We start from the raw sequence: 26480 nt of genomic DNA on the forward strand, positions 1-26480 counted from the left end.
AATAAAAGGAATCCTTCTCCCTTTTGAATCACTAACATGTGCTACTAAAATGAAAACAAGAAATAATTCATTATTTTACTATCATAACTTAGCTTCATAAAGCAAGCTGCACTGACAGTCTTGCAGAGTCAACTACTTGTTTTCAGCCCATAAATTGTGAAGCATGAATAACGTGAAGAGCAATCTTTACATTGAGAAATGTCTGTAGAATAACTTCATCATAACTTTGGCAAGTGCCAGAATTCCCAATGCTTTTCTTATCAGTCAAGATTATAAATGTAAGAATGCAAAGATGGTGAGGAATTAGGGTCTTTATTTCAAACTTCTCTAGTAAGTTACAGAGTAAAATATATAAACATATCCTATGAAAGTAACAGCAAAAATAATTAAAGTGTGTAAATTTCCTAAGACACCAATTCTAAAGCCACTGTGTGAAATATATGTGGACTGAAATTCCATGACAAAATTAAATACTGAACCAAATTCTCAACCACCAATTGTAATTAATCTGTATTAGTCATTCACTTGTTTCAAAATGCATTATAAGTTAACTGCTTAGTCCAAGAAATATGTTTCAGTGAAAGCAAATGGTTGAATCCTGTTTACAACAGTGATGACCTTTTTAGGTACCCGAAAAATATTATTTGGTGCACATTTCAGAAAGCAGTAGAGCCTTCTGGTGGACATAAAGGTGATAACTCAAGAGTAAAGTGAGCAAATCAGGACAGTGATCTCCACTAAGCAGAGGAAATCACTTTGCACCTGACCTGCTTTACTTTCTTTCTGAAAATTAAAAGGCAGAGGGAGAACTGAGAGTCACATACTGAAAAACAAAAGCAAGAATTAGGAAGCAACCAAGAGATGAGGTCACCCAGAAAAATCTGTCATTATCACGAAAATTTTTCTCTTTGACAATCACTTCTTATATCTTGTCCAAGCCTAAACTACATGCTTTTTACTAAAAAAACAGATTTTCTTTCTTGTTCATGTAAAATAATCTAAGTGGGCACACAAAACAGACTTTTTGAATTCATAACTGTTAACAGTAAAAGTGACTGAACAAATCTTGGAAATAATATGGCAATTTGTTAACACTTTATCTTTGATAGAAAACAAATCTCTTCTTATTACTGCTTGCTCCTCCTTTCATTTCAGTTTGTGTTTTATGAATTTTGCCTGATTTTATTTGATTTCGTTCAGAAAAAAAGGCAGCAAAAATCAGTTTATTTTGACTCTATCCAAGAGGATTTACAACTACAACTGGGTGATGCTTTAGGACTTTCCACGCTCTGTTGCCTTTGGAATCTCATTTTAAAGACTTCAAAGGGTCTGTTAGTTACTAGAAAAGCCTTCCAGGAACCTGAATCCTAAGATGTCTGATCCTATCATATTCCATGTGTGCTCTAAATTCAGAAAATGCCTATTTCCTCTTCTTTTCAGTGGATAAAGCAAAAAAAAAAAAAAAAAAATGTACGGAGAGCTTGGCACAAAATCACTAAAATCTTAAAATTTTTGTTAGAGAACTACTTCTATTTTGATCAAAATCCAACAAGTCAATACTTTTCAGCAATAGTAAATGCACTCTTCACTCAGTTTTGTTCAAAGGTAAACCCTACCTGATGACAAAATACACTTTATGTACATCTTAGTGGTTATACTCAAACTTGCTTAGAAATCAGAATTACTTCCAATAGCATTTCATATATGCTTCTTAGGGTAAAACAAATGTTGGACTATGTATACTGTGCCACTATATAAATTTTATTTCTGCTGCTTAAATACAGATTATATAGAGGAGCAAGAAGATTCAGTATCTGAAAATCAGATCTTTCAAGTCAGGTGTTGATGTACCAGATTCAGTTAATGGTTGTGTGTTTTTCAACCAAACAGAAAGTCTGTCTTTGCAACTGTATTCTTGATTTTTCAAGAGGTTGTTGGTTCAACTAATACATTGGCATCAAGAGAAGACTAACCTTCACTAATGTGAAAGTGCTTTTGCTTCACATCAGCACTCTGCTAATCTTTTCAACTGTAACAGAAAGATCTAATTCAAACGGCAATACATGTGTATCCTCTCAAAACAGCCTACAGAGCCAAGGATGACTTTCTCTCCTACAGTGATTAATCAGATCTAAATAGAACAGATTTCCCTGCTCCCTTTCCAGCTGTTTGTCTAGCACTGCTGGTAGATACCACCCCTCAAATTTCAGCCAGCGTAAGAGACTCTATGCCTGTACCTTATCACAAATCCCAGGTTTTCACCATCAACTGCAAAGGTGCAGATAACAGAAGCAGCTGAGTTACGCCCATCTTACAGCTTCTACTGACTTTTTCACTAAGAGCACCCTTTGGGGAAAGTGAGGGCAAGGGAGGAGGGAGTAAAGTCTTGAACCATTGTAGCCAGGTTCTTTAGATCTCACATATCAACATCCAAATCAGTGCTCAACTGACACAGTATGGCAGGGGTGCCACATCCCTTAGAATTTACCTCCTGAATCTTCAACACCTTGTCTATACCGTGGTATTTCCCAGCTGAAATGTGTGTAAAGTCAGATTGGTAACAATTTATACTCACTTTCTTCTTACTCTGAACACAAAATGATTGCATAAGCTCTGCAAAGCGAGAATCAAACCTCTGGGCTCAGGCACAGGCAGCAGCTTCCCAAGCTAACATACACCAACAGGGCTATGTCTGCCTGCGTGCGCCTCAAAACTGGGGTGTGAGCAGTGAAAAACATCTAAGCTGAAACTATACACATGTGCTTAAACCAATTCATTTGACCCTGATACACCTTCATAATTCAGCTGTGACTTGGCAATTTTTCTGCATCTCCCAATAGTAGACATTTATCAGAAATGTTACATTTTTATGGAACCATCAATCAAGTTTAGCAGCCAACTGCAGAAGCAGTTACAGGATACGTTTAACAAGATAAATTGCAGCCCCTTTCTCCCCCCCAGCTTTTTTCTCCCATTGTTTACAATTTCTGAATGCACAAAAAATTTTCAGTATCGTATCATTAAGTGTTATTGCTCCATCCTGAAGAAAATGTGCTGAAGTGGCCCTGACCTGAGACTCAAGAGACTTGAGGCTAATCCAAACTTTTAAGCAATTTTCTTACAGACTTTAAGAAAATTCTTCAAACTCTCTGTGCCTCTGTGAAAAGGAATTATTTGCCTATGTGTAAGAGCTTTAAAAATTATTAGTGAAAAAACTTCCAAACCTACAAAAGAATTGTGTGTTAGTTATAGATATTAAATACTTTTATTATAGAATACTGACTAATAGAATACTAACTAAAGTCACTGAAGTCGGTAGTTAGAAAAACACAGAGTTCAGATGAATATTAAGGAGGCAATTTTCCATACAGGCAAACAGAATTTCTTAGAAAATTCCTTATACAGTCCGTCTTGCAAAACAAAAACAAAATCCAGATATCTCCATTTGCAGCTTCCAGTTTTCTGTATTGTTTGAGTATCTGAAAATGATTTTTTTTAGCTTTTTAGGATCCCCGAGTTGGTTTTCCCCTCTGTCTTCCTTAAAGCTCAGGAAGACCAAGACGTCCTAAACCATATCATTATACTGTTCCACACTACAAGATATCTCAAATGGTAGTATATTTTGGAACACTTTCCTCATCAAAACAGAGTAAGTTTAGGCAAATGAAGGCTGTTACTCTTCTTGGGTGGCACATTGCTTTCATTGCATAATTGACTGTCTATGACTATATTTGGCAACTGTATTTCAATTGTCTTCTTTGACCTTTGACTTTATTTTTAATTTTTAATTCTGGGTATGAGCTGACGGAAAGGTCAAGTTAGCCTTCTGGTGTATGTAATTTAGAAACATTATTAAGAAAAATTTAACAGTGAAAATTCCTATGGCAATAACATAATAGAGGTTAACAATCATAGCACTGAATTGTCACACTTTAAAACTTTCATAACACATGACATCACTTATATAAATGGAAAAAATTCTTTGTAACAATTGGTGCTGAAAAGTTGGAAGTGGATATTCACAGATGTGGCCCACAACTTCATGAAAACACACCAAAAAAGCAATAAAAATACCAATGCAATCAATATGCTCTCTTGACCATTATTTAGCTCCTGAAACAAAGAACAAAATAAGGATTAAACTGTAATGGATTTTTTACAGTGTTTACACACTGCTTATGACATGAATCTAGTACCTGCACAGTTTATCAACAGAAGACTACTATATTCTAAACAGGCTGAATCAGACAATCAGACAGGTAAAGCCCAGTAACATCAGCAAAGCTCTGTCAATTTATTCCAACTGAGCATTTTCTCTTTTAAAGTTATAGGGAGAACCTGACAATTCAAAACCAGAAATAAATAATTAAAAAGTCTAGATATTCCATTAAAAACACTAAAATTTTCCTTCAGTATGCTATCTTTCAAAATTAAGCACAGTCAGAACATTGATCATCAATGCAAAACTATAAACGAAAACACAGAAAACATGACCATTTCATAGCACTTAACACCATAGTAACTTCAACAGGGTGTAACAAACACCACTCATCTCCATCACTTCAATCAAAGCACCTTCTGAATACCCCCATTACCTGTGCGTTTTTTTGAAGGAGTTTCCTAGCGTTAGTACTAGCATACATGCCTTCCCTTACTTCCACTTTTGGTAGCTGGCTTGCTTCTTTTGAAATGTGTTAATAGACACTGGGAGGTGCTATAGACTATAAAAAGAAGCTGATCAGACATGTCCTTGGCCATTTTGATGTCTTGGAATTTTGCTGTTTGTCAAAGTAGAAGGTAATGTATTTCAAGACAGAAAAAAACCCCTACCTGCTAACATTTTCATTAATAACCTGTGCTAATTTGATACAATTTTTATCATGACCTTTAAATGTCAAGTGGGATTTGATATTTCAATCAGAAGTAACTGTTTACAGAAGAAAAACCACCAAACACAAAACCCCCAGAAACTAGAGAACTTTATGATTGTCAAAGACAGAAATTATTGTAGATGAACATACATGTTATCTAGAGCTGAAGATATTAGGGGGAAAAAACCAGAATCACAATCAACATCAAACTTCGACAAGGTTGCATGTGATTCTGTGCTGAAGTCCCAGAGCTGCGCAGGTGACGCAGTGCCAGGGTTCTGTAGGCTGTCTGCATGCACAGCTGTAAGCAGGGTAGTGGCAAATGGGAATTTTTACATGCTCGTCAGGTGTGTGGAAATCCTCACTGCAAGAGCTTTCTGGCTTCCTGCCTAACACATGCACAACACTGCACTGCGAGGAGAGATATGCATGCCCTTTGAGTAGTCTACGTGAACTCTAAGGGTGGCAATGGTCAGGCTCTCGAGCTAGCCACTGTGGAGATGGATTTGGGAGAAAACGTGGATCTAGCTAAGTCAAGGGAAGAAGGTGGCACAGACCGGGGAATGGACTGATTTTATCCAGTGCTTGTGTAGCTTCTGCAGCAGTGACCTTGTGAAAACAAGAGTTGTACTCCTTGATAGAAACTCTGAAGTACAATAGAAAGGATAGCTGAATCCTAGAGAGTGCAGCCAGTACTAGGTACAATTGGGAAGTGCAACTTTCACCAGCAAAAGCAATCTCAACTCCACCATGCTAATTTATTCCCTTTGGAACAGTCTATATAGCTTAGGGACTGCACATAATGTTCAAGATGACACAAGAAATCCAAGCAGTTCTTGAGTGCTTATTGATGAGATTTTACAAGGGTTTAGGGAACTAGCTATGTAAATCCAGCACATAATAATTCAGTTAATGAGAGTTGCTTGTTAGGGCCACCTTGCTACAAGAGACAGATTTATGCTGTGGGGAAGGCCTGTACGAGACCTCTCTCAGCAACAGTCCTTTATGTTTGCTTATGTGGGGAAACTGCACCTGAGAAGCCTTGAAGTCATCACAGCCATATCACTTTCCAATGCTACAGCAAGAAGCTGTAATACCACCTTTACATGAGGACAGGAACAAATAACTATGCCCGAAGTGAGATTCATCCCAGTTGAATTCCCACCCAGCACCGTTGCTTGTATTAGTTTAGCACCATCTTACCAATACCTTGTGTAACATAGTACAAAAAGAAGTTTCTGCCATGCACTAAGCACATCTCAGACAACATATGGACTGCAAGCATGACAAATGCTTTAACAGGACTCTGCCTACAAATGCTGTTACTAATTAAAAACTAAATGGGATACAACTTCAGGAGGCTATTTTCAAGCTAATTGGTGACAAAAAGCCATTATTCCAATTAAAGTAAACACCATTCTAACTGAACCTTTTACATTTTCTACTGAGTGTAGAAATTCTGGTCAGTATTTCCAGCAAAGGCTAAAACCCAAAACCAAATACAAAAGGTACATAATTTCCACGGCAAGTTCTTCTTTAGAACGCTCTAAAATACTTTAAACAAGTCAGAAAAAAGAAACTTTCTAATACATTTTGAACAAATTATGATTCCAAAAAGACCATTCATCCACTCAGGAAACAAATATACCACCTACCTCATCAAGAGACAACATAAGAAACACAGAGAACCTCTTCCCTGTAAAGAACCCTCTTTCTCACTGATGGCTGCCTACAAGGCACTGGCTGTGCCCTCCTTCCTCCCCCTTACTAATGTAATTAACTACACAGGTGTTTTGAGCCTCTTACTCTTCTCTACATCCTGCCACCCCTACAGTACCAGTACTATGTTTTAGGGCACTGAGCATTCTGTCTGAGCATCTGTTTCAGCAGTCAGGAAAGAATTTTTCATATTGAGGCTGTAAAAGACAGTCTGACATGTTTTCCTACCTTACTAAGAGTGTAACAACCATATATCTGGGTGAACTACTATTGGAGTTTGTAGTTAATTAGTTCAAAGGAAACCAAATATTATGTGCATTTTGAGAGTAGCCTTAGGAGAGTCAGCTCAAATTATAAAGTAAACGGCAAGAGTCCTAGGCCACTTACTTGTCCCTTTAAATGCTTCTTGAGTTGAGCAATGAAAATAATACAGCTACTAATAAAAAAATATTATTTTAAATTATTATCACCAATTTAAATCAGAATGTTCAAATTAGCAAACTGGTCCTCAGGCTACTTGATTCTAAATACCAAACTAAAATTACTTAATATGCCTTCATTTCTGACTGCATCTTTGTGTGACTTGGGAAATTCAGTCTATATTACTGAACATAACCGTCACGCAACAAAATTAAAGAAAAAAAATATTACCACATCTTTCTAGGAAACTGTTACCACATCCTTCAAGGAAATCATGCTCTGTTAATTTTTCTTTTTTTTAGCTAAGTATTCCAGTGTTTTGAATTTTAATTTATTTATTTTGATCATATTGTTCTAGAACATGCTTTGAATGATTTAATGAGAATTTCTGAAATGGCACTTTCATCCAAAAAGAACACTGTAAGCAAAACTGGTCCATACCAAAACCATAAAACTAGCATTAGACCAAACTAGACCAAAAGCAGAATTTTTCATGCAATTTGTAACATATGATGCATAAATCTCCTAATTTACTAAGGTGGTGAACAGCCTAGTTCTGATACAACCAGATTATTTAAGTGAATATGATGAGTTCACATGGCTATATCATTTAAGTAGGAAATTATCTAGTGATAGAAGACATTTTATCATAATTACTGTGAGAAATTATTGGAGAAATTAATCAGAACTGTTTAACATTTGGCATGTAATAAATACCTATCTTTGCCAAAATAAGACTAAATACTAATCTCACTTTTTCTTCCTATATAACAAAATATTTCATCAACACAAGTAGGTATTCTGCACATTGTCTTTTTCAGATAGGATCTGTAGACATCCCAGAGACATCTTTCTAAAAGTGCTGACAAGTACTTAAGGGACATTTCAAGTTACATTTCAAAAAGCAATACTCAAGCCTTAACCCCATAGCACATATATATGGTACTTACATTTCTAAACCACTTCAGATGGTATTTTCAAAAATGGGCAAGTAGCTACTGTTATGCAACTGTGTGAGACAAAATAAACAATAGAACCCACATTTCCTGACTTTCTCTTAATCACTTGCAAGTGATCATCTTGTATCCATAAGATACAATTTTCTTTTTCCCACTAGAGCTAAATTAAACTGTATGACTGCCATTACAAAAATATTTTTTCCTTTTCTCCCTCTTTACATTAGCTGTTGGCTTTTTCCTGTTTGTGATACCATTTTGTTTGGGATACCCTTATTCATATATGATAAAATTTAACAAACATTACAAACAAGACGTGTACAAACAACATGTGCATAAATTGCACATTAATCAGGCTTATTTCCCCAAACAACTAATTACAAGAAATTCTGAAACTAGAATGTAGGTGATCACCCCTTCATAGGTGATGCAGGAAAATGCAGTACATTTCTGCCTGTAAACAGCACTGTTAGTTGAAGATTTTGGATGACTTATTATATTGTCTTCTCATTCATACTTCAACAATGTAGTTATGGGTACTTTCAGTTGAACATGGCTTAGTAAAGTAGAATTGTTAGTTATAGCTCCTGTTTCATAAGTTCACTCTTTTCCAGCTCCAGACCCATCACAGTGCGATGGTTTGTTCTTTGTTTTCCTCCTAACAGCTATCTGGCAGCTGCATCCCAAACCAGCCTCTGTTAGTGGATCCCTAAAAAGTTCTAACTACATCATCTATTGTAATCACATGTGCTGCAGTTTACCTCACAGGTGGTATTGTACGAAGAAGTCTGATTTCAGCCTGTCAGAATGTGCCATATTTATTTCATTAACAAAGATTTCTACATGAAAAAATTATTTCCTTCTCTGTGTGCATGGTATTTGATTGAAACACATTCTCAGCAACACAGAGATGTAATCAACATGAGAATGTAATTGCTGAGAAGTACATTAGCTCTCTTTTCAACATACAGTCAAAATGTGGCTGTTCTATTAATATTAACTTACTGATGAACTATAGAGAATGATCATTAACAGTCTAAATACTTGCTGTTGAAAGTAAAAACTATTGCACAGCTGTGGAGGAGTTAAGTTACTGACTAGTGGAAAAGCTATCTAACCCTGTGATTCATTAGGAAAAGTTTGCTCAAGAGCTGAAAGGCCCATATTAGGAAAGAGACAAATATATGCCATTTGTAAAAGCCTGGCCCTACTGAAATCATTAAGAGTTTCGTTACTGATGCCTATCAATGGCTTGAGCAGTGAATTTTAAAAGATGCCAAAAAATAACTATTGTGTCTGCAAATCCATGTGCTTTTACTTTAAGATACGGTTTCATAGCAATGGTAATACAGACTGGGCATAAAGAAAAATTAAATTCCTGTTCCACCATTAATCTCTTCCTGACTTTCAAGTCAGGATGACTTATCTGTTATCTTACCAACATCTATCTAGGACTAAGGTTGCTACCTCTATTTATTCTACTCAAGATACAGGCTTAAGAGTGCAATACACCAGAATACACCCAATCTAAGATATTCAGTTTGAAAAATACTTAGCTATTACTTTTCAATTATATATGCAAATTTATATTTCTGTATGACAGCTATAAATGGAATTTCTGAGGGTTTTTTGAGCTATATTAAAACCATGGATCCACATTTCTATACTGACTAGAAACTGACTGCATTACTTACATTGAATATATATTTAATAGAAGTAATACAATCTATTTTTGTAATTTTTTTCTACCATATAACATTTGCATTCACATATGAATCAAGAATACATTGATAGTCATGGGGGAATTAAGGTGGCACAAAAAGACCAAGCCGAGAACAGAAGCAGCACTTTGTGTCATTTTATGTGGTAAAACCTATCATGTTCTCAGTCAGCTTTGGTACTTTTTCTCCAGCTCCTTGTCACCATACAGATGAAGTCACAAATATTTTATGCAAAGAAAGAAAGAATGAAAGAAAAGGAGGTTTTGTCAGTTTAAGTTCTTGGAATAGCCGTAATTATTTCAGTCAGAGCAAAAAGCATAACAAATTCTTTACCAAGACCAGGTTTTTTGTATATATTTTAGAACATACCACAATGGCTACAGCCAAGCTCTGTGCTGTTGTAACTTCATGGTCTTCAAGGCAGTTCTAAAATTTCCTGCTGAGTTCAATGTTACACAGTAACTTTTCTTTTACTTTTTTATTACATACACTAGGAGAGAACAGTACCATAAGGGGTAGAAATGATCATAAATAAAATGCAGAATCAAAAAAGGCCTGCAAACTGAATCTACCAATCACAAAATTATACAAGCTTAATGCAAATCCTTCACAAAATAAGACAGTAAAGAGCTGCAAACCCTTTATCTGCACATATAGCTCCCACTACCCAGCCCATAGTCTAATACTAAAACCCCACTAACCTTATCTGAGTTCTCTAGCATTATGAACCCATGGAAGAAATCTCTACCATGTTACTCTGCTTCCTTACAGAGAACATTTCATTCTTCCCTTCTTGAAAGAGGTCCTTGTTTAAACCCACTAGCTGAAATACATGTTTTCAAACATCTACAACTCACAGGCCAGCTGTTTTCCTGATTTTAAAGGGATCCATATATTCTGCTACAGCTTGCTTATGTGTTACTTCTATGGAGCTCATCAAAACTTCATGACACCAATACATAGAAAAGCAACAGAAGAATTATGTGAATTGTAGAGAGAAATTGGAAAGTGAAGCATTCCCAAAGGCCCCTGTCTGAAAGTGTTATCAAATGCTTGAGTGGTATGAAATCTTCCATTTGTCTCAAGATCAAGAGAAAAGTATCTCTTTACACTTATGCCAGTACACTGCACTGTAGCCTATCAAGCAGGTTGTTCGATTATTGTCAGAGATGGAAATTTGGAATTCTGCCATTATAATAATATGGCTGCCAGGATGGATCTGAATTTAAGATATTAAATCCTTTAACAGACTGGTCACAGATAACTTTATTATAAACAGTCACCATATAGTGATATAGTAGTAATTGTGCGCTCTGAGAGCCAAGAAAACTATCTACTGCGGTTTACAGGCACAGGAGGGCTTGTGTCCTCCCTTATGCAGTCCAGGACCACAAGAAACTTTCCTTAGTTGGTAAAGCCAGTGAAGTAGTTTCTGTCACATTTTAAATACTTTCTTCTGATTAATTGAGAGACAACTGTTAAGGCATTCTGATTTTACTAATGTCTTTAAACTTAATTATAATTGATTTAGGGCAATTTCTGTCAAAATGTTTAGGGTCTTTTTAAGAGACTTGATCTAAATCACCCAGAGCTAGGTTTTTAAGAATGTTTCAGCAACTGAAGGTGGAGTTGAGCAAGATGAGATAACGTATGAAAATCCTCCTTGTAAACTAGCCTGTAGGTGGGGTTATCGGTGGAACAAATGGAACACAAAGGAACAGTGAGTGGGTAACAACCCAAGGCAGCTTTCTAACGTCGCGGTTCCCCGTTTCTCTATCCCCTTTATATATCTTTAGCTGATATAAACAATGATAATTTAATTGAAATAAACATAACTGCACTGATTCACACATGGGCTTTAGAACGAAAGCAATGGGAAACAGTTGTGTACAAACCAATAACACATTATAAAAATGTGTTAAAGTTAATAAAACAGTTTTAAGCAACTTTTTATATAATTTGGCTAATCCTATGTTCTGTTAACTGTTCAATACTGTTATCTTTACTCCATGACTTTTTAGATTTTAGCTATGGTCGATAACTTCTCCCCAGAAGATAACATCACACTATTCTATTACAATACACTGGAATTACAAATTACAAAACACTTGAGAAAAGCAAAGCACAGAAAGGCTGTGGACTCTAGAAAATATTTACATGACACTAGTTGTAATAGTTTTCTCACTGACTTCCTGATATTATGCACATGGGCAAAACCAAGTGTATGCATGAATATTTATATCATCACATTCAAAATTGTTAACATCTGATTTCCTCTACATCCTGGCATTTGAAGTCAAAACTGAATCTACTCCCCTCCCCCCCTCCCTCCCCTTCCCTCCCCGGATAATTCAGCTGAACTTAAAATGACAGATTAAAAATCACGCAAATAAATACAAAACTAAAAGAGAAATTTGGCTACAGCTCCCATAGTATATTTGCTCTGGGAACAGCAACTGATTCTGAATCAGAGGAACAGTTGTCTCTGCTGCTGCTGCTGTTTTTCTCAGTTTTGATATGAAATTGTAAAGCTAGAAGACAACTAAAGATTAACTGGATGACATCAACACATTTATAAATATCTGATTAAGTAAACAGAGAGGTTTCAAAGTGCTGCCTGTGTGTCATAGCCAATATTCTATCGATTTCCCTAAAGTCAGGCTTTCATCTCAGACAAAATTTTTAGACTGGTAAAAATCAGTGTGTAAGTAGAAGTAAATTAATGACATTAGGCAAAATTAAGACACAGAATTATTAAGGTATTTGAAAAAAAACCCACCCAATAAACAGGGGTTGGGTAACTGACATACATTTGGATCCATATACTGAGCAAGACAGGAGAAACATCTGATATAAAAATCCAAATGTATTTATCAGAATTGGATTAAATTATTACATTGCTTTTTATTTTGAGGGTTTTTTAACTTTCTCCTTCTATTAGTTTATATTTCAGTATTTGGTCTAATATACATTTTGAAAGTTCAACTAAACCTAAATTATTTGTCGGCAGCAAACCAGAAGAATTTGAGAGACCCTATCACATAAATATATGTCCAGTAGTGTTTTGAAGGCAGAAAGAGTGAACCAGATGGTTTCTGTCAATTCCCACTCTGTGGTGCAGCAAGGGGTTAGTATGATTTTCTCAGCAGCTTCTTGCATTTTGTACCTTGAAAGGAATTATGTACTGCTCACTTGTGTTCTTGTAGACACTGTAATTGATATATTCCGATGTCTGGCTTTACCTGTTCCTGCACCAAGTAGCAGATCTGATTTGGAAATCTAACTACAACATATTCAGTCGGGTAGCGCTTGCCCTACATTTTACGTAACTACTTAGAGTGGGATGTCTTTCTCTTGCAATAGGAATTGCAGTGTTTATGACTGAAATGCTCCCTTAACTTTGTGAAACAAAATTTTACTGTCCAAAATTTCAAACAATTTGAAACTATTTGCTTCTGTGCCAGAGAATCCTACGTATACATTCAAGCTCTGGAATACTGCAGCCACCTCCTTTTTTACGCATCTGCTTTTCTGAATTTTACTTAGAGAATTCAGTTATTAGCTACATCTGGGAATGTTTTCAATATTAACAACGCATTTTGCTTTATATTTAAACTGATAATACAGTTTTCAGCACCAAGCATGTCATTATGATCATTCTATGACCATTTAATAGCTTTTACTAATGTCTGTCAACAATGTGTAATTCTAAATTATCCTGAAAGAACAGGAAGGCAGTTCTTAGATTCAGTTTGTCCCCAGAATACAGCTCTGCTATTCCTTCTGTCAAGCCTGTTTCAGGGACCAGAAAAGCTGCCCCAGGAATGGCTGGAGACAGTATAATACACAGAACAAAACAACCAGACCTTGAAGGTGAGGGAATACTTCACATAAAAAGGAGCAGGTTCTGTCTTCAACGTGGTTTTGCCCTCTTTAACTGAGCAAGAGCAGCACACAGTGCCATGTTGTATTTGTACCATCTTTGCAACCGCCTGCAGCCAGCTTATACAGGTGATAATCCCTAATACCACATGAAATTGAAGTTCTTCAGAACACAATTCAGGTAATAAAAAGGTATGTGAGTATGCACTCCTGTTTTCCTCAGAAAAACTGAAGAAAAAGTCTTAGATAATCAAAATAGCTGTAGGCACTGAAACTCTAAATTTGGGCAGTTCTACACCACTAAACGGATGTATCTCATTTTGCTGTGAAAAGGTTAATTAGCAGCATTTTACATTTACTTTTGCTATTTTGAAGCTAGATTCTAAAAGTCTACAAAGCTTGAAAAGATCATTTATTCTGGTGAAATTGGCACGAAAGATTTAAATACTAGAAATATCCTTCATCTGAGCTGTAGCGAAAGTATTTGTTGTACAAGTTTAGCTCTAAACTATTAAATCATTTATTTTCTTACTTCTTGGAAACAATTATATTTTGTAAGCAATCATTCCACTCATTTCCCCCATTTTTAATATCAGTAAATTATTAATGCTGTAATAAGAAAGTACTTCTTCAGACTGAGGATTAAGACTTGGATTTTACATGACACTATTAATTCTAAAAAATAATACCATTCTTCATTATAACCATATGTTTAGCTCCAAGGCAATTTTTATTGGAGGGAAATGTAGTTTCCTACAAAAATGATAAATGACTACGTGTAGTATAAAAGGCTGATCAAGAAAATATTTATATGAAATGCACAGTGGAGATCAGCAAAGTGAAGGGTTCAAGTAAGTTTGACGAGAAATTCACAAGTGAATGAGTGCCTGGGGCCTCATGTTATTCAGTCATTACTATTTACTGCTATTCACAAGTCAGACCTTCGAAAGGGAGAAGTTCCATAGTTTTATAATCTACTTCAGTGAAAAATGTCACACCCTTTTGGGTTTGAAGATGAAATCAAGAGAAATATTGGAAAGACAGTGGTCCAAAGTGCTAATGATCCAAAGAGACATACACAGAGGAGAGAAGGCAATTTAGATTCAGAATATCCTAGACCAATTCTTATGGCACTACCATTTTCAATGAAGAACGGATAGAACTGAGGCCAAACAAGTTGTACAATAAGGAAAAATACTCAGAAGTTCTAACCTATTTCTCTTCAGCAGTAGTCCATTGCAATATGGTCATTGAAATCCTCACTATGGTAATTAGTGGAGGTAAGCTTTACTGAGTGTTGTAAACTGCCTGGCACTGCTTTACATCTATTCACGTTGAAAAATAACTAGAAAAGGTATTATGGTTTTTAGTATTTCCCACTGCAGATCAAATGTCGCAAGTTTGTAAGTAAAAAGGAAGGTTCCTTAACATCAATCTGGAAGTTCAAACCAGACCCTTCTTTTCGTGCTGTGGTACCAGTAATACATATCCACAAGGCCAGAATATACATTTGATGATGCATGCAAATCCATGCAAACACTTTGAAAAACGCACGCTAAAAAGAGTGGAACTCAGCTTACTCCCTCCTTCTCTGTCATAAAGGTAAACACCCGCAAGTCCAAGTACACATGCAAAGAACAGATCTTGTAAGGAAAATAAAAGCATTTGTAAGCAGTCCTTTTCCCCCCCTGTTGTATCATCTCTCTTCTGTTTGGTTCTCATCTTGCGTTTTTTATACTATCTTCACAGAGTTACCAAGTTAGCTTCTATCAAGTTGGTTTCTTTCAGAAACCTTGACATGGCTCAAATTTCAATTGTTTATTGCAAATTTGTTCTATCTAGCAATGCATGTATTAATCAGTTTGTAAGATTGGCAAAAAGTCTAGAAACTTATGGATAATTTAATGTCAAGTAAGGAATCTTTCAAATGATCAATAAAGGAAAATCTACTGAAGTACAAAAAATACTTTGATAGACTTCCATTTCGCAATTATTTGATTTTTTTTAATACAGCAGTTTTTGTGCCCAATGAATTGCAGAAAAGTAATAAACATTGGCTACTTATACTTGATCAAACATGTTCTGCACACAGACGCTACTTGAGGATGCTTGAATGATATGCTATATTAAGCCCTCAAGGAATATTTCTCTATCATTATTCATGTTTCCTCAGACAGCTACAGTTTTTCCTGCTTGGAAATTACACATGGGACAAAACCAGGAGTTTTGAGTGCTTTGAATATTTGTCCATGACATCCAGATGTCTGGCACCTCACTGAAGCAGTAGCTTCAACTGTTCTACTGAAAATCCTTGACAGATCCATTGTTTATGTGCAGATCACTTTTACAGTCATATTCTATCTACAGTGCTTCAGATAGTCTACACATGCACAGCAAATGCACGCATGAATACAGCACAAAGCATCTAAATAAAAGCTTTTTTAGCTTTTCATATTGGCCCACGCTGTAAAGAACAACGTATTTTATACACGATTATGCCGTAAATCCAAATTCTGGGTATCGCAAAGAAAAGCAAATATATGACAGTTAAAAAAAGAAAGTGATAGCGAATGTAGGTACCAGTTTGTTTTCTGTTACTGTAACTGATTATTTATTAAAATCATATACATAGACAGAAAATTCCTGGGGTGGAGACAATCTCATTTTTACTTTGAAAACGATTGTAACATAGACTTGTATATGTATTTCTGCTTACAAAGCTTATGAACATAAGTTCTATGATGTACCATCTGGGAAACACTTTCACTCTGGCTAAGGACAGTACAAAATACAAATGCAAATTCTACTTTCTGTCTACTGTAATTCAATAACAAGGAAGGGTAAAAAAAGAATTAAATCATATTACAGTATCTCTTAAATTAATACCTTTATTGGCAGTAGATTTTTTACCATTAGATTTTATATTTGAGAGAGAAGGACCACACAAATTGCTCTGCCTAAAAATGAATTTTAAGATGCATCCATTAAAAAAATATTATTAAGAATCAAAATAACAAGCACAAACAAATAGTTCACCATATACACGCTATTTTTTAAAAGAGAGAGAAATGGGTAATGTTTCCTGAAACCAATGACTTACAAAACTATCCAATGAAAGTATTCATTTCCTTTCACAAAGCAAATACTGATAGACTCCTCTGGATAAGCATTTCCAGTGTAATAAGACAGCTCATGAATGTATTTGCTGTGCTGGCTCACCAAATGCACACATGCACTGATAACACCATGAGTTCTCCAATATTACCGTAGGATTGACCTTTGTGATTTATATTTTCTTGCTTTAAGACGCACAAACATTAACTTGTTAAATCCCAGAACAAAACCCCAATTATATGGAATACCATTAAACTACTGTCTTATAAACAACAACAAGGACATTTTTCTTGGCCACAGATCACCTGAATTCATAAATATGTGCTCCAAATTTAATCAATTAGAAACACAAGTTAGTGAAATTTAGAAGTTTCATTTTGTTTTGACTTACTCTCCATCCAAATTTTTTCTGCCCTCTCTTTCCCTATTTGAGATTCCACATACTTTACCTTAAGACAATCCTGCCTAAGAAAGGGTGTTTCACAAATCTACTCCTTACAAGTGCTTAACTGTCAGTGCCAGCCTCCCTACCCCTAAAAATCAGCAACAGGCTCTTTTTTTTCAATTTCAGTGCACAGAGAGACCTCAGGAATTAAAGTGCTGTAAATATCATACAACATTTGGTATTTTATTTAATTAGCATATTTTACATAATAAACATAATAAACATTAGCATATTTTAAAAATCAGTACTAGTTATATTGTCTGTTAGCTATTATTTTTAAAGGAAATAAGAATGTAAAATAACAGCTAGCTTCTGGACATTTGCTTTTGTTCTTCTTTCCTTAAAACCCACACTTTTGCTTTTCTTCTTTTTCCCTTCTCTCCAGCATTTAGAAGACTACAGAAGTCTTCTTAGCAATTTCTATGTTACCCTTAGACATTTTCTCATAACATACCTGAAAGAACCGAAAAATACTGGGATGAAATTGCTGCTGGCCTTGCTGAAAAATGTAATGGATGCCAAAATGTGCCTTTGAATTGATGTCTACAGAAACTCTGATACTAACAAATCAAGGAGCAGTGACCAGAAACATTATGTGACCAGAAACATTACGTGACAGATATTGGGGGGACATGGGCAACATGTGAAATGTTTGGAGAAAGAGCCAGCTGATGAGGGACTGAACACAACGTGTACTTGAAAATCTCTTACGAAGTCTTCCTTAGCAGCCCTATCACCTGACATATTAGGGCAGTTCCCTAGCATGTGAAAATACCTAACTCAGGGGTTTAGCTCTCTCTTCTCTTCCAAAGACATACTGGACAGGTTGTTACCACCTGCTGGATCTTCAGTAATGAGCTGCACTTACTGCTTTCCTCTCAGGAGCAAGGATTACAATTGCTCTTTCAGCCTCTTGGCTGCAAAATGATTAAAGACAAAATGCCCTGATTTTGCTGAATCACAAGACTCTCACTACCTTGCTATAGACAGGATATTGTTATGTGAAGATATTATAGGCAAACAGAAAAAACCCTCTGCCTTTTCAGCTATGGCTGTGCAGAATTAGAAATTAGTTTGCATTATATTAAACTAATATTAAAAATTTATTATAATGTAATAATAATATATTAAAATAGATTATACTGTAAACAGATTGTGTAGCAATAAAAGCAAAGATATTTTAAAACAAAATGACGGTATTATTGTGTTGTAGAAGCAAAAGAAAAGTTTAACAGATAATACTAATGTGAAAATATTAATTAAATCAGAAAAAGGATACTTAACATCAGTGATTAAAAACAAAATTATCAAATACCACTTGTGAGGAAAGAATTATCTCACAAAAGACTATTCAAGTTGGCTAAATGACAATTTTTTCTATGTAAATTTCCAGCTGAGGTACTGTCCTGTTTTCCAGGTCATAGTCATGGAGTAAGTCCAGACATAAAAGTGTCTACTTGTAAAGTACTGAGCGATCGTCATTCAGACCAGAATGCTAGGAAACTTACCTCTTTTATAATGTAAATTGTCTCCAAAAGCTGAAATATATTACATCCACTAGAACTGTTGTGTCAAGTTAAAGGGTTGTTTTGCTTCTTTGTATTTTTTCTACTGGACTTTATATCAACTGTCTGTTATTTGCACCAAGTGGTTAAAAAGACATAGTTGTCATCTTCTAAAGAGAAACTATAGCCCCTCTCAGTTGTCTTTTACGTACACCAGACAGAATTTCAGCTCTGTAGGAAACTTCATTCACTACAGGAATTTTAAGCTACATTTGATACACTGACCATGCAACCATATAAAATTGTTTCGAATTTCATGTTGATTTTATAGAAATTACAGTTGTTTTCAATTTTGTATGCCCATTTTCAGGGTTTTTTTTTTTTTCTCTTTCTGGCTTTAATCTGATTTTGTTCCCAGTTACTTTGTGGTATATTCAAGTCCCTCTTCTGAAATTTTATGTGGATGCATTAGATAAAGTAACTGAAAAACAGAGTTTACATTTTCATTTTTAAACAAAGGATGTTTAAGACCTCGTTGAAGTTTGGCTGCCTGAACTTCTCATTGGCAGCATCTTATCAGTTTAAGCATGTCTTTAAAGTTATTTTGGTTATTAAAGTATTGAAAGAGTATTTAAATGAAAAAATCTACATATAACAATCTTCTCTATCCCATCCTAGCTGGGTAACTTTTGCCTTTTCATTAATAGAGATTGAAAGGATTAGAACGTTTTACTTCAAAAGGAAGCACATAAGAATGGACCTGCTAATATTACACAAGGACTTTCTGACTGTAGATTTTAGTTCTTTATAATTTCTCTGAAGTATCTGGTGCTACTTAAAGTAACACTTAGAAACTGGCACAGACAAATCTCACACCTGTGCCTGTTCAGCATTTGTCTGTATTTCTGTGTGTGTTTTTTTCTGGAAAGGTATTAGCTTACTACGCCTCTCCTGCCTCACTGAAGGAACTACCTTAGGGATAAAAGCTTGGCTTTACTGAGTTAGCTGAAATCTTACTATTCACTTTAATGAGGACAGAATTTTTGCTTTTATGTATAAAATGACCTAAAACCACAATTCAACATAGTAGGTTTACTTCTATTACCATTTTTCTATGGATATAGAGATTTACCTCTTTCCAGTGAACCAGCTAACAAAACTTAGCAGGAACACTGAAACTCAGCCACACTTAGGTTCACAGTAGAGAAGCAATGAAACTAGCACATTTTAATTCAGTTCATGTCTTAAGGGCAGTCAAAAATTGTATACCCGAAAAGACACTCTTCCAGTTTTCATGAGTTTTGCTTAAGTCATCTTATCATCCTTATAAAGCTAATCTTTAGACTACATTACTGTTTTGTTGTTGGTTTTCATATCATCAATTACTCAGACACAAAGCCCTTCCTTCATTTGTAGAAAAATGAGATTATTGCATTACTTTCCAGTACACCAAATGTTGCTCCTGGCTAGTATTATTAAAGACATTGCAATGATGCAGAATTCCAAAATGAAAGAAAAGAGAAAAAAGAAGAGTTGTTTTTTTTAAAAAAACCAACAAACTAAAAAGATCACATTCACAGACTTGGCTGAATGGAACAGTCACAACTGTATACCATACCAGATACACTAAGAGCATAAGGAAAACCGTATCAGCTCAGATCCAAATGTAATTTAGCCCAGCATCCTGTTGGCAAGAATTGCCAGTAGCAGATCGTTACAGAAAGCACAAAAGAAACAGGAAATACCTGCAGTTGGCCAAAATTCTGGTTGAACAGTTTTATTACCTCTTGACACCTACTGATGGATTACGTTCCCAACTGCAACACCACATCCTACTGTCTATTTACCATTATGAAATTGCTTTTACAGAGATTGAGTACCAGGAACACATACAAAATACAGACAGACCAATATGAATAGCATGGCATATAGTGCAATATAGTGTGATATCTTGACTTAATAGAGATACTGAAAGGAAATGAAACAAAGAGGGAAAAATACAACTTACTTTCTGTATTTTATGGATTTATTATTTTATTATTTGGTATATCCTTTTGGAATTTCTTGCTTTTGTGCTATAATTGTGATGCAATATAAAAGTTAATTTTTCTATTTAAATATAAGATATAAAATGATGACTAGAAGAGACAGTGATTTCCATAATCTACATGTGTCTTTAGCCTCAGAGTTTGTGCTGAGTGCTTATATATCAAGTGGAGTATTAAAACCCAGTAAAGTACTTAAAATGTTTTCACAGTGACATTATAAGTGTTAAAGATTCCATTAACTAGTTTGTCCAAGAACTTGTGCTTTGAGAATTATGCAGCACCTAATAGATGTGCAGGAAAAAGCTATTCAACTCAGAAATCTTCTATGTTCAGAAGCACCTTGTAAAACAGATAAAGGACTGAAATCTGTCTGTATTGAGTATTACTCAAAAATCATTCTTCCTGCTCTGTGAGAGACTTCTGATATTGGATAGTGAATTTAAGCATGTGATACAACTGCAATGCTGACACTGATAAACTAATAAACTTCCAATGTACAACTTCTGAACCTTAACAGTCTCTTTCCATAGTTTCTGTACATAAAGAAAGAAATTTCAAATTCATGTATGTACACGGTATTGTGTAATTAAGAAGTGAGTTGCATACAAAAGACTATATACGGAAAGATCATAAATCAAATTCTCTGCTAAAATCAGCTACCGCGGTTAACTACACAGTGGAGTCTTTTCCCAGTTTGCTAAAATTGTGTTTCCATTTCCTATATAATTTACTTAATTTAAAGAAAAAATTGATGAATTGCAGCAATACTACATTTCTGAAATGAACAGAAGTATTAATGAGGCACAGCCTGCAGAAGAAACAGAAGCTTACAGTATGTTGTCTTCTTAAGAAACTTGTGTCGTACACCTTAAAACAGAGAGAGGAACTCACTGATGAATCACTTGCACACCAAATAAAAAAGTGCATGTGAGATGCCGCCTCAGAGACCTAAATCACATAAATGCTTTGCTGAAAAGGGGAAAATTCATGTTTTGTTTCTGCTTTGGGAATACATTAAGACACATCAGAACAGATGAGGCATGATCTAGAACTGGTAACAGAGAAAAAAGCACATGCAGTTTATGACAGGCCATTTAATTCTGAGATAGACATGTTCTGAGCAAAGAATCAAGAATACACAAGCACTCTTTCCACCAAACTTTCTGTTGGTCTTTTTTCTTTCTCTTTGACACTGCTATTACTACAACATTTTTCATAGCTGTTGGGGAGGGAGTTCATGTGGTTTTCCCTCTAAACTTTAAGGAGAAAGGCACAGACAGAGCATCTCTAGAAAAGTGTTATTCAAAGACCTACAATATTCTTTTAATTTCACATCACCTCGAGTCAGGGTGTCAAATATTATTTATGTGAGAGCTAGCCCTAATTTCGGGAGTACATAACTGCTTAAAATTGTAAAAAGCACATTATAATATACAAACAGAACTGAATATGCATAACAAGTTATTAATCTCAAATTGTCTGTCTTTAATTAAAATGAATTGCTTTTTATACACAATGGCATTTTAACAAAGATGAAAAACCATGTAAAGACCTGAATACAATAAATCTATTACATGTAGTGCCCTTGTAAATTATAAGTAGAATATAACTTTGATAACATTTAATTTTGTCATTCAGATTTGTTATACAGGAGGCTTATAAAATATATTTGCATCCCCCATTTCTGTCCTATATACAAATTCTATATGGATAGTGAAAAGTTTCCACATAATTAAGTTAGTATGAATGTCACCATCTACCTCAGAAAAAAAACAGGCTAAAAAATAATTCAAAATTTCTAATAGTACTATTGCCTTGGACAAAACCTTTTGGCATTTCCTTTTTAAAAGTAGTAGTATTTCTTACTACTGTAACTTCAGCCAACATCAGCTTACTCAAGGAAATCTTAATTCCTATTGTTTTAAAAAGTAATTTTGAACCTTTCCTTTTTTTAATTCTGTATAAATAGAAAGCTCAAACACAGATTTACAAAAAACCTTCTGCTTAAGTTAATGGCCAGCACAGGCAAAAGAACAATTGGATATAAGCTGTCGCTGAAAAAATGCAGATTGCAAATTATTACAGACTCTCTAGCCATTAAAATAAATCAAACTCTGGAACAGCCTTCGGCGGAAACACTGGGGGCAAAGAAATAACAACTCCAATTTAGTATTGGCAAAGTTTATAAAAAGAGAATTATCTGATGCAATTCCCAGGCTAGCAGAGCACTGGACTTGATGACCCAGAGATCCCTTCCACTGCTATGTTCTTTGTTTGGCTAGATGCAGATGTTCATCTGTTTTTCAGCGTCACTGTGGTTTTTCTAAAGTGAAATTTAAATGAAAGTTAATACAATTTTTCTAAGTTTCGGTTAGAAATTACCCTTTGCAAGAAGAGTTGCTAGGCCTGTAGCAGCATGAAACTTGTCAAAGAATTCTAAAAGCTTTACTTAAAACTGGCTTAGCATTACAGAGAAGTACGAAGTATATGTTCAGAGATTAATGCCCAGCAGGACACACACCATGAGAAGAGGTAACAGATTCACTGGTAAATCTAGCCAGTAACATCAAGGAGGAAAGAAAAACAGAACAGTAGAGAAAGTAAAGGACATCAGGATATAAAAAAAGTATAGGGAAGAAAAAATATCATAGATGTGTAATGCCTTTTTCAAATAAACCTAATTAGTGAAAAAATATTATGATGTGTGGTGGCTGTGAAGAGTCAATACGAACTTGAAAGAGGAAAACAGGAACTGTTTTGTTCATCAAGAGGAAGGTCATCTTCCCGGTGACAATCTAACACAAGCCTCTGTCCCCCACCTTCACTTGTCTCCCCTCTGCCTAGCTATTGACATTTGCCTAGAGTTGGCTGCCTTTGAAAGACCCCGTTTAGGAGAACGAGTCACAATACAGATGCTGCCGTACACAGTTATGTAGGTGACTCAATACGGAAGAAAACAGCTCAAACTCAGAAATATAACTGTAACCTATTGCTTAAAACAACAATACTACTACTTCAGCTTGAAACCAACCTGGTGTTCCTTAATAACTTGCATCATCCTCTTGCCTTTGTTCAGTATGTTGGTTTTTTTAACATAAGAATATTTTTTATGTTGCAGGTAACTTAACTGTATCATAGTGTATTAAAAGCTATTGCAGATACAATTCAGCAAGAAGAAAATAATTTTATAGAAAACAATGCTACAAGTTTTCTGTTTTTGAATAGATAAGTTCTCAGTGCAGCTTTTAATGATTTTCGAGTACACACATCTTTGCAGCTCCGATCAGTCATAAAAGCACACCAGGGTCAAGCAAATACTTTATCTTATTTAAGACACTGTGGTCTGTTTTCTATCACTCACAAGTTCTAAGGTTTACACTCTTTCAAGGAGATGATACTGCTACACAAGTCTTCAAAATAAAGGCTTTACACAAATTCTGTGAATCTTGATGGCTATGTACATAATTCTTCCAAATGAAACCCTGAGCCTGGTAAATTCTAAGATATGCTGATTCTTTGAAATAGAAAAAATACTTATATTAACATCACAGCTTCAGTATATACTTAAAAATTACCACCATACAATTTTTAAGTGGCGGTGTGCAGACATTGATCACATAGAGATGACTGTTGAAGTCTAGCCCTTTCTTCACATGAATACATATTTTTTCTGTTTTCTAAGAACGATTGCTGCAGATTTTCCATAAACTCAGAAGTATTACAGAATATTTATTCAACTAAACCTTTTAAGTTGACTGGAGAAAACCCAACCATTTTACAACCCTTACTCTGTGCCTTTGCAGGTATTTTAGAAATCCGAACAGTGGCAGTTGGAATAGTGGCAATCAAAGGAGTGGAAAGTGAATATTTTCTGGCAATGAACAAGTCAGGAAGGCTCTATGGAAAGGTATGGATGCAAACTTCTCTTGTGTGTATCATGTACAATCTTAAAGATATGTGTTTTTAGATGGAGCATCTGTATAGTTTTTATAAAATAGATTCCTAACAAACTAAAATGTATCCTGTACTTATTCCATACATGCCATACTAGACTTTCGTGTCCATTTAATAAATTCAGTGATTAGAACTTATGTACTTTCTAAAAATGTGGAATACTAAGGGGGAATAGACAAAGCTCAAATATTCAATACTCACATTTCAGAAGTCTGGTTTATTTATTTCAGAGATTAATAATATGGGGGGTTTATAATGCATATTCTTCTCTCATCTTCCCTCATCTAAGTATTTGAAAAAACACTTGTACTTAATTTAGTCTATTTTATTATTTACTCTCAACAGAAAGTATGCAATGAGGACTGCAACTTCATAGAACTGATTGAAGAAAACCATTATAATACATATGCTTCTGCAAAATGGACACACAAAGGAAAGGAGATGTTTGTTACATTAAACCACAAAGGGGTCCCCATGAAAGGTAAAAAAACAAAGAAAGAACATAGAGCATCCCACTTTCTTCCTCTGGCAATATCCTAATCACGAATGATCTATAAAGAACTAGTTCCAGCAGGAAGATTATTTTTAAGACGACTGTTTGACAAGATATCAAGAGAGGCTGGAATACTACTGAGAAACTGAACAAGCTGGACTTGCGCATTTATGTTTATTTTTAAGAGACTACATGAAAAAATTTGAAAATATACACAAAACCAGATTTACTAACTAAAAGTTGTAAAAAATTCTAAAGAGTTGTACAATCATTATCTTAGTCATTGTAACTGGGTAGTTTCTTAAATTAATTTACCCTGAAGAATAAGTCATTACTTGATTATCTGATAATATTTTATTTAAAAAATCCTATCTGCTTCTTAAATATGGCTGCTATAATAATAATAAGCAGATGATAATGTTGTGTAAAATATGTCAGACTTTAAGGCTGCTGGAATGAGTTGTCAGATTATCAAGTCATTAGTAAATGTGGAGGCTGAGCAGTATTTTAAATACTTCCCCCAAGAAACTGATATCCTATACGTAAACTATATGATCAGAAAAAAAGTATAATCTTGTAAATGTTTATTGTTGTATTCAGATAAAAGAGTTAGTTTGGAAAAATTAAGTTTACTCTAACACAAAATGTTCCTATCTATTAATGAAACAAATACCAAATGCTGCTCTAAAAGATGTTTCAAATAGTGTATGTAAAATAAGAATAGGAATAAATAATGTACTTCATCTCACTTTTCACAAATTAACATTTTATATAACGATGAAGCAAAATCCAGACATACTAAGGGTTTTTATGTAACATATCCTATCTTTTGTATAATTCCTGTTAGGGCATACAGCTTTCAATATTGTTTCTCCATCCTTATACATGCTTTTTCTGTTCTTACAGCATTAAACTTTATTTTAAGTTGTATTTGAACTTTATTGTTCTAAGTTATTTAAATGTTATTTATAAAAAAAAATACTTATTAAGCTGCATCTGTTTCATATGCTTTTAATTCTAAAGGAATAACAAAATGGTCTGGCTGAGATGCATGAATTTTTTTCTGTGACCAGACACAAAGACTAGTACACAACCCTTTTGCCAACATACATTGGATGGCAGACAAAAATGACAGCCTGCAGCAAATCCCACAATGGACATCTCAAAAGAAACAATGCAAAAATGTAAAAAATCTTTGCCACATACTCTTGCTAATTACATTACCAGCATGCACAGAGTTACACCAGGTAAAAGAAGGTAACGGTTCTAGCAGGTACTGGAACTAATCCTTAGATGGTAGAACCTATACTCACAGATACAGAAATATGTAAAAGCCTATATGACTAGTTTGA

General features: G+C 34.9%; 1 protein-coding gene across 2 annotated transcripts in view; it reads left to right on the top strand.

Annotated features, from left to right (window-relative positions):
* FGF7 (fibroblast growth factor 7) overlaps positions 1-26058 on the top strand; it is a 29973-nt gene extending 3915 nt beyond the window's left edge. For both annotated transcript variants that reach the window (XM_056346340.1, XM_056346341.1), the window contains exons 3-4: positions 24485-24588; positions 24981-26058. In XM_056346340.1, coding sequence (XP_056202315.1) covers positions 24485-24588; positions 24981-25175 — 299 coding nt within the window. In that variant the 3' untranslated portion in view covers positions 25176-26058. The remainder of the gene's footprint in view (positions 1-24484; positions 24589-24980) is intronic.
* Positions 26059-26480: the final 422 nt, after the last annotated feature.

Source organism: Falco biarmicus, chromosome 7, assembly GCF_023638135.1.
Source record: "Falco biarmicus isolate bFalBia1 chromosome 7, bFalBia1.pri, whole genome shotgun sequence".
Lineage (NCBI taxonomy): Eukaryota > Metazoa > Chordata > Aves > Falconiformes > Falconidae > Falco > Falco biarmicus.